At 29.0% G+C, this 9,979-nt stretch overlaps 1 protein-coding gene across 1 annotated transcript; it reads right to left on the bottom strand.

Annotated features, from left to right (window-relative positions):
• Positions 1–632: 632 nt before the first annotated feature.
• On the bottom strand, positions 633–9,573 carry LOC132918882 (roquin-2). Its single transcript, XM_060980219.1, has 16 exons — positions 8,365–9,573; positions 8,128–8,291; positions 6,601–6,796; positions 6,117–6,526; positions 5,428–5,761; positions 5,119–5,365; positions 4,924–5,063; positions 4,730–4,853; positions 4,567–4,654; positions 4,389–4,493; positions 4,204–4,304; positions 2,334–2,807; positions 2,182–2,251; positions 2,001–2,099; positions 1,658–1,747; positions 633–1,509 (listed from the first exon to the last, which is right to left on the bottom strand). The coding sequence occupies exons 2-16, from the start codon at positions 8,287–8,289 to the stop codon at positions 1,414–1,416; spliced, it is 2,736 nt and encodes a 911-aa protein (XP_060836202.1). The 5' UTR covers positions 8,290–8,291; positions 8,365–9,573; the 3' UTR covers positions 633–1,413.
• Between the last annotated feature and the right edge of the window lie 406 nt (positions 9,574–9,979).

The raw sequence follows: 9,979 nt of genomic DNA, 5'->3' as shown, positions 1-9,979 counted from the left end.
TCATATACTTTTTAGAAAAATAAATAATTTATAATGTCTAATATATATTTTATTTCTAATTACAGAAATTATTTCTTATTTCTTATTATTTTTTTTATTTCTAAATGACAGTTTGTCAAAGGGAGAAGAAGGAAAATATGTTTATAACAATATAATTTATGGACGCAATTCGAATGTGCCGATTATTTTATGTTCTGATAATAATAAAATATTGTACCAAAATTTAATAGCTCAAACTATCTATAATTAAAATATAATAAATGTCAATAATAAACTAATTGAGTGAAAATAAATAAAAAATATTAATATCTCCCAACAGAAAAGCCTAGAGAAGAGATAGAACTAATAAAAGAGAATCTATGTAAGAGACTAAGAGAGACTGATAAATGCCAAATATTTTGAACATTATTTACAAGGCAGAGCTATACGGTGATAACTCATACCTAAACGACACTTGGTGTAGTATTTTTAATTAAATTAAATTTTTTGATTTTAGAAAACATTTGATTATTTTAATTTATACTTTAAAATATTTCCGACTTACACAATAATTAGGTTCTTGCTAACATATTGCAAATAACTGACATGAAAATGAAACATATACAAGCACCTATTCAAAAAGAAAAACAAAATTTATTAAAATTTATATTTTATAATATATAAAATAGTTCTTTATTTAGCAACAAGGTTGGGTGTGTATGTATAATATATATTTATATATATATAAAACAATAATAATAAATATTTATATAAGTGTTAAGATACCGATACCACCGATTAAAAATTATACATAATAAATGTTTTGTATAAAATAAAATAACTAATATAATTTTACCCTCAACATGTAGTAGATTAATATAATCGCGAAGTTAATATAAATTTTACGATATAGCCATAACATAAAAAAAAATACAATTATATTCTTAGATAACAATAATTCATGTTTGACATGATAAAATAATTTGACAATATAATAGGATATAATAAAATAAACGCTTATCGCAACAAACATTATGGTAACTATGAGAAATTTAGTTCGGTTGCACATTTATAAATTACAATTAATTATTTAAATATATAGATTAAAACAGAAAAAGAAATAAATCACAAAATATTGTAACAAATTATTGTTACTTATAAAAGAATAAGTTATACGTGTTCATTGTGTTTTGGTCAGATCGACCGTTAATTCATAAAAAAAATAATAAAATACAAGAATAAAATTTCATGTCGTACAAGAAAATATTAACATTATTAAAAATAATAACTATAATAATAATACAAATATCACATTATCTCAAAAAATTATAAAGCATTATGTTGTTTGGCAAATAAAATTGGTAAAATTCACGAAATACAAATATATTATTTCAATAGTTAAAATATAGGGGACCAAACATTAATACTATAACTTTAAACTTCTTCTACCACAGATTTTTCTGATTTATTATCACCACCGTCCCATTTTAATTCCGCTTGTTTAACATTATTACTGTTGTAAGCGTCGTCCTAAAATAGAAGATAAGACAATAAATCTTATTTTAAATGACATACATTATTAAAAAAAAAAATTAATTAATTAAATTAAGATATTGTTTAATAAAAGACATATATTAATATTAAATAATTGTTATTAAAATAATAATTGATAACTTACTTGTTGAGCGGTAAATCCCGAAGAAGTGGTACTTGACCAGATACCATCACCCCAAGTAGTTATAGTGGCCGTTTCAGAATAACATTGTGTCTTAAAATAATATTACAAATTAATTTAATATTATGAAACAACTAAGTTATCAGTTTAAATCTATAGTTAATAAATTTAAAGCATAGAAAATAGAATCCAAAAAATCATTTGACAAGGCTAAGTAATCTAAATTATTAGCTGTTATTCTGTATAGATTAAAAGTTTTAAAAACTATAAAAATGATAAATTTATGTTAGATTTACTTTTATTATAATATTATGTACTCAAATTTAAAACCAAAAATAATACTCACCAAAAATTGCTGTTCTTCTGTTTGAATGTCCCTTTCAATTTGTGCTAGTTCTTCAGACAATTTATCGGTCTCTTTAGCAGCTACATTTTGTGTGGCAAGCTATACAAAGAATTGTTAGTTAGTATTAAATTGCTTCTATCATTAATATAAATGAAAAAAGTTATTGCGAAAAGAACATTACTTTAAGATCATTGATTTTTTTTTCCAAATTTTTTAATTGATTCTTCATTTTTTGTGACTCTGCCATTAAACTGAAATAATAAAATATGTTGTTATACCCTGTAATAAAAGTATCAACAGCTATAAATATTATTAATACTGTCAACTACTGACCTTTTGGGAGCTTTATGACTTCCAAAAAAGTTTGGTGGTTCCATTATACCAGCTGGACTATGTATAGTAATGTAACTTTGTCCAATTGCACCAACAGGCGACGCAACAATATGTGCAGCGGCTGGGTAACCTTGAGGTGAATTAAAATACCAAGATGCAGCTACTGGACTATTACGCGCTCCACGAAGTGTGCCTAATGGTGTTGTTATCGTTGTGGTTGTTGTAGAGCTAAAAAATTGGGCCTGTGCAGCAGCGGCAGCAGCTGGTGTAGGTATTGATAATGTACACGGTCGCCTCAATGATTTGCCATTCTTCGCTCCAACCGTCTGGTTGTTATTAACTACTGCCGATGATTGTGGAGGTGGAGGAGGTGCTACAGGGTTAGTGCCATTACCTCCAATAGGACCATACTTTCCATTAACTGCTAACTCAAATGGCACAAATTCATCTGGATCTGCCAAAATCGAATCGGACCTGTCAACATCAATTGAGGATTTCAATATTTATTTCCAACTATTATGATATCAAAACTAGCATTTTAATTTTATACAGTTTGTGGTTTAACAGTCAATTTTTTCAACACTGTTAATTTATTAATGAAACTTAAATAATATTAATGTTTTAGGAAACTTAACACTACACAATAGATACATTTGAATTAAAAATTAAAAATAGTAAGACAAAACCTTCATGCCCAAAAATGTACAGTGTATATGAATGATGTACATAGCTCATCAACAAGACTGTGTAAGTATACATAAAATAAATTGTTAATATGCCTTGTAAAATCTATTTAACTAAACATGTCTGAATAAATGAAAGCATCTTGTTATAATAAATTTGTAACAGTGCATATTTGAAATTATAGGGAAAATAATATTTCAAGGAATACGATAACTAAACATTATCAATAATATAGTACCATATACAGTAAAGCCAATCAATGCTCAATTTGTTCAGTAACAATAAGGATATACAAGCTATCATTAGTATTTGATGGACAATATTTACAATTTATAAATTAACATTTTAATAATTCTGTAAATAAGTTAAATAATTGGTGATAAAAAATAATAGTATGTTTTACTGTACCAAATTTTTAAATAACTATTACTCTTCACCCCCCTCAAAAACAAAAATAATTAAAATTAAATAATAATAATAAAATTTATTTCTCAAGAACATATTGTCCAAATTGATATTTTAAATAAATTCTACATATAAATGTAATATTATATATAGCTATATAATTTCCCCTTATTATTAAGTAAATAAAAAATATAACATACTTGACTGTTACTAGTAGTAACATACATTTATTTTGTTTGTTATTCACAAACCTAATAAATGAGTTTATGTTCTATCATTTCTTTATTCAAGTACTTATATTATTAAAAAAGAAAAGATGAGCAATACATGTACAAAAAAACCATTGCCTTCTTCAAGAACTCGTCTGAATGAGCTTATTTCTTGGCGTTTACTCAAAAAAAACCCATCAGGTGCACTGATATGGGGAATATTTGGTGCATCGTTAATAATAGATAGTTATTTTTGGGTTCATTTTTTGAAGCGTAAAGAATATCAAGTAATTTATTATAAAACATAGAATTGGTTATCAAATATTAATAAACTTTTGAAATATAGGTTGACCACAAAAAACGAATGTGGAATGAACGTTTTGAAATGCTCGAAAAACCAATAAAAATGAAATTATATTATTCATCTGATGAAATGGAGCCAAAACCATGTCAACCACTAATTGATGTTTACAAAAAAATGCAAGAGGCAGAATCCGTCAAATGTAAGATAGTTAAAGAATGTATATGTGCAGTTGATACTAAAAATGAATAAATATATCTTTTTTTTTTACCTGATTAACATGGGACGTCCAGTTTGTATATTGACTGGAGAAGGCAATCCAGTTTTAGCATGAAATAATCCATTATCCCACATTGAATAACGATCAAAATCCTTTTAAACAAAACAAGCATTTAATAATCATATTAGTAACTGTATGTTTCTCTATTGTTTCTTTGCAATTTGAGAAAAACTTACTACTTGATCAGGTGTAATAGAACACGCTGTCATTACTCTGTCTATTTGCCCCATAAGTTCTTGTTTGCGATTCTGAAGAGACACTAAACTTGATGATACATTTTTCTAAGAAAAAATAATTTTACACAATTTTAAACATGAAGCATTACAATATACTTTTGTAATATATAAGCCATACCATTTTATTAGAATGACCAGGAATGTTTTGATCCATATACATTTTATTGTTTGGATTTATTAGCATACCGTGTGGATGCGGTCCAGGACTAGAAAAATGTTTGCGCATTAGTTTTGTTTCAATGTACTACAAGCAGCATCAATTAAATATTAATAACACTTACCCATATATTTCATGACCATATTGTCCTACTGGATAAATTTGTTGTTGACCATTCTGATAATAATTTTGTCCAGTTGGTACAATATATGAATGTTCTACAGGAATAGGTGCCAAATCTTGAGTGTCTAAAATATGTAAACGACATTAATAAAAAAAAAAATTAATATTTTAAATTAAAAAATGTATAGGTCATACTTTCAGATAACATTATTGGTTTTTTATTATGAATAAATTCAAACTGTTCTTTTGGCATAAAATTAGGTTTATTTGTCAAATATTCATGATCAACAATCATTGGTGCCAATCGACTATTCTTCCGGTTTTTATTCCTATACCTAAGAGTAAAATAATGATTATATGTAAGAATTAAATATGTATAATAGTATTTACTTTTCTAATTCTTCTTCTGAATGAGCAAATGTACAACCACCACCTCTTGGACATGTACCTCGTATCATTAAGTCTCGACATAAACTGACTTTATACCTAGGTACATTTGTTTGATTTTGTATAGATTCATTCTTTAACCCTTTATTAGTATTTCCATGGGACTTAACAAAATCAGTCAAACCTGCTACTACTATTCTAGCACTTTCAAGAACAGAATGTAATTTTTCCCAAGTACACCATTCCAAACCTATGTTGAATAAAAATTAAATTGTGGTGAATTCAAATATTTAAGATAATAATTAAACTTACTAGGATTAGGGTCAACTGCAGCCAAAAGTTCAAAATTTGACCTTAAAGATGATAATTTAGCGGGATCACCAGTCCGCTGTAAAGCTATAATAAGTTCCTGAACAGATTGTGAAAATGATTGTGGGCTTTGTAACTTATCCATAATACTTTGCATGTGTGATTTGTGAGCAGAATCACCATAAAGAAGTGCTGACCATTGGTCAGGAGCTATACGCAGTCCAGCTTCAGTAGCAATTTCTACAATTTGGGCATCATGTTCACGTCTTAAACTCTCATAAGTACGGAACTCTTCTTTTAACTGCATTAATGATGAATCACCATCACGTTTAGAAACCTAATAAAATATGTTTGATAAAAAAGTAGTTTATAAAAAATTATAAATATATTTATGACGGAACCCAACAATAATAAATTAAAAATATATAAATGTGCTAAAGTTATTAAATAAAGAAGCTTACAATCAATTTCAGTATGTCAGAAACCTTCTATATAATATTTTATAATTTTCAAAATATTAAATTAACTATTTTACAATTTAAAACCAAAACAAAGGGATAATAATAATTTATATTGAAAAAAATATTTTTCTGGTGTCATAAAATTAAAAACATGGTTTTCAATATACATGGTTTATATTATTATATGCAATAGGTATTGACTTTTACTCAAATAATAATCATTTAACATACCTTAAAACACGAAGCTCTGTAAAGTAGTTGAACTACATGGCCAATACTAGTTTTAGATGCTTGAGGAAAATGTGGTTCTAATCTTTGAACTACAAACATTACTAAGACTTTTCTCGATAAAGCAGAACCATCCTCCAAAGCTAATAGAACCAGTTTTAATACTTCTTCTTGCATGGCTGGTCCCAAAAACTGACAACCACGAGCTCGAACAGCAGCCCATAAATTAGTAGATAATTGTTGAGCACTTTGATGATGGAGTATAAGTTCTGTCATACTACGTTCACCTAGAGATCTGGCTGCTCTGATGGCTCTCATACGGCCTTCATTTTCTAAAAGTTGACAGTTCACTAGTGTTACCAATTTACGCTGCATAGGCCGTGATAGTCCAGAACTTGTTGATTGACCACCACCTAATAAGTATATTAAAATATTTATTTATACTATAAACTATATGGTAATATATCAAATAAATAATAATAAATACCAGTTGCAAATGATTTAAGGTATAATGCAAGATGTTCTACACATTTCTTTGATTTATTATATAACAGCCGTTCATCAGATGAAATATTTTTTAACATGGATTTTGGAATGTTTTCATTGTTTGGTATTGATGCTCCCACCAATTGAAGTAAAGCATAATTGATTGGAAGTTGATCAATTTCTATGTTTATTAAATTCTGTAAAAAAAAATACAAGGATACATTCTAATTATTTAAAATATTATATTTTTTTCTAATAAATATAGTAAATTAATGAAATAGGAACACAGTAGATTCTTAGTAGCTTAAATATAAAAATTTCTCCTTCAAATGCGATAAAACTAATTTTTTTTTTTATATCACAAAATTATATCTATCTTAAATTTTTTCTTCCTTGAACTTAAAATTACCAAAAGTCAACTAAATTATTATCATTTCATTAAAAATAAATAAATTATTATTTACATTGTAACTAAAAAATAAATATATAATCGGTACCATTATTAATTTATGACCTACTTTAATATCACGAAGCAAGTAAAACAAGGAGTCCATTAATGACAAAAGACAAGACTTAGGTACAGCATTTTAATATTTTAACACATACCTTCACAGATAATAGAGAATAGGATTTTGGATAATAATAACTAATTATTAATAACGAACAAATTGAAAATTGAAAATTATCAATTAAAAAACTTATTTAAAATATAAACTTTGGTTTTAAATGTTACTTAAATTACTTATGTTTGGTATAATTAAATTAATTATATTTTTAAATATCAAAAGTTAAATTATTTAAATATAAATAATAAATTCCGGAAAAAACAAAATATACCTTATTAATATTAACTTATTTTTAATATTCATCATTGATCATTATTATACTCAATATGAGATGATATAATATTATTTAAACAATACTAAATGTTGGACAACATTTTAATTATAAGCAAAATTTCCCTAATTTTTATTTAAATGTATTATTTTGTTATATAGCAAAGGAACGGTTCAGACAATATAGAAAAAAATATTTGGATACATAATAAATAATTTTTTTAACACATTTGGTGCATCTACCATCATAGAGCAGTGTGTCTTATTGGATGAAACTAAATGATGCATTGCTGAAAAGTGATTTAATAAAAATATATGTAAACTGAGATAAATAAAGGGTGGCTTTTATTTCAAACTACCATATAATTTCTTATGAATAGCACACATTTATCATATTTACTTTGTTGTAACATGTGTGTTATCCAAACCTAATAAAATCAAGTGCAATTTATTTAAAACTGATACCAAGGAAGTCCAATTAACATTTTAAACTCATAAGTACTCAACACCAATAATACATTAATACATATTATCATTATCTAGGTACTCTGGTTCATTCAACTCGAGTACTGTTATAGAAGCAATAAACAGTAAGTCTCAACTGCGACATTTCAATATCTTTTGATGAATTAATAAATTGATTTGTATAACCAAGAACAATGTCAATTATAAATAAATAATTGCCAACTCACTTGATCAAAGGGGCATTGTTTTTTAGGTAGATTAGACAGGCATGATTTGCACACCGTATGAGCACATCCCAAACTGATAGGATGTCGGGTCTTGACGTCAAAACCATTACAACACACGGGGCACGCCAGAAAATCGGTCCACTGCGGAGCTTGGATTGGCATAGCTGAGAACAAAATCATATTATATCGCACACATAATTGTTGGGAACAAGGGGAACTATTAGAAATATCTCTTACCTGTTGTTTACCTTGTGGTCTCGTCTTGTGTTTTATGTCGTGGCCGGACTTGTTAGGCTCGATCATTGGGGTCGCAAAAAACAGAACAAAACGGCATCAGACGCGACGGTCGATCGTAAGTGATGATGTCGACATCACAGATTTTGAATAATATTGAATACGAAGGACCTTGGGTAGCGGTTTAGAACGCAGTCAGAAAAAACTAGAACTAAGAAACGCTTCTTCTCTTTTGTCGACCGACAACGACGCGTTTATTTTTACACGGGAAATACGCAATTAATACCGACAAATATCCGTCCGAAGGTAGGCGTGATGGAAGGTGCAAAGGTTTTTTTTTTATTATTTTACTTTTTCTCTCCTTTTATCTCGTTACTACTCACCGTTAGAAGCACTAAGAGTATGAGTAGTAATGAGTAATGACAACAATAATTGAACAATATAATCACTATTATCACGTATTCGCGTCGTCGAATTCTATTTACACAATGTTTTCGTAGTTTCGTACGTATTTTCACACTATGTCGTCATCTAATGATCTCACGACATCGTCGACGTCTTGGTGGACGGACGTCGTTATCACGATCACACACACACACGCGCGCAAACACGGCAGGCTCACCAGGCGATAGGCACCAGTTCAAACATCAGGTAGCGTTGTGCAGCTGGTCAAGTGGGGATTGAACTCGCGGGGAAGCGGTGTGTGTGTTACGTACTACCACAGACTATATATATAGCGTGCACCGTACTCGTGTATATAGTACTTCTTATACTCTTGTAGTAATTTATAGTTATTGTTGGTCAAAATACATATTTTGTCATGGTCTAACGTACGTTTCCTAGTATTCTGTGGTCCTCTAACTTTGAACTTGCAACTAACTTACAATAGTTTGTTCTGTGGTAATAATGTGGTAGTATTACACCGTGCTAGTGTGGACAGTGTGGTGTACAGCAGTTGACCGGTCTGAGATGCAAACTTTCGCGATTACCCGCGATTACTGCAATTTCGCGTGTGCGATTCGGTTTATGCTTTGACAGTAGTAGACAATTGTTGAGTTGTCGACTATGGTCGACTGGTCGAGACGAGACTGTGAGTTGTGTTAGTGATGACGTAGTGACGTGTGGGAGAGAGATCGGCGGTGGCTGAGAGAAATCGACTGGAGAACGCACGTTGGCCGTAGTGATCCGAAAACTCTCTTGTCACGTAGGCGTAGGTCCAGTCATATTTATTTTTTTTTTTAGGGGATTATGGACATGATGATATTTATTTTAATTAAGTTTAAGTTTATGGGCAAACAAATTTGCATAACAACCATTATCGTAACTCGTAACTACTGTTTACGAAAAAAATTGACAAAATGTATGGGAATACCTACGCTAAAACGATGTCGCTATAATATTAGAAAGCCGTTTTTGGGTCGGTTAAAAATGTGATGTGTAACCTTGATACAAGTTTTTTTTAATGTTATGAATAATATTCGTCAAACGTGGATGTATGAAATTTGTTTAATGGGGTTTGGGCAGTGCCATATTTCCCAGAAAACACTATATAAGCCAGAGGCGCCAGCTGCCAGGTCTTAGAAATATCATGGGGGCTCACTATTTTATAAACACATGT

The sequence above is a fragment of the Rhopalosiphum padi genome, chromosome 2 (genome assembly GCF_020882245.1).
Source record: "Rhopalosiphum padi isolate XX-2018 chromosome 2, ASM2088224v1, whole genome shotgun sequence".
Lineage (NCBI taxonomy): Eukaryota > Metazoa > Arthropoda > Insecta > Hemiptera > Aphididae > Rhopalosiphum > Rhopalosiphum padi.
This window is presented reverse-complemented; position numbering and strand designations above follow the sequence as displayed.

Excerpts from the sequence above, each read along its gene's own strand:
- LOC132918882 (XM_060980219.1), bottom strand. The coding sequence starts at position 8,289 with ATGCCAATCCAAGCTCCGCAGTGGACCGATTTTCTGGCGTGCCCCGTG. Across the intron at positions 5,064-5,118 it reads TCAGAAGAAGAATTAGAAAA|GTATAGGAATAAAAACCGGA; the intron begins GTAAATACTATT and ends TTTTACTCTTAG. Across the intron at positions 1,510-1,657 it reads CGGGATTTACCGCTCAACAA|GACGACGCTTACAACAGTAA; the intron begins GTAAGTTATCAA and ends CTTCTATTTTAG.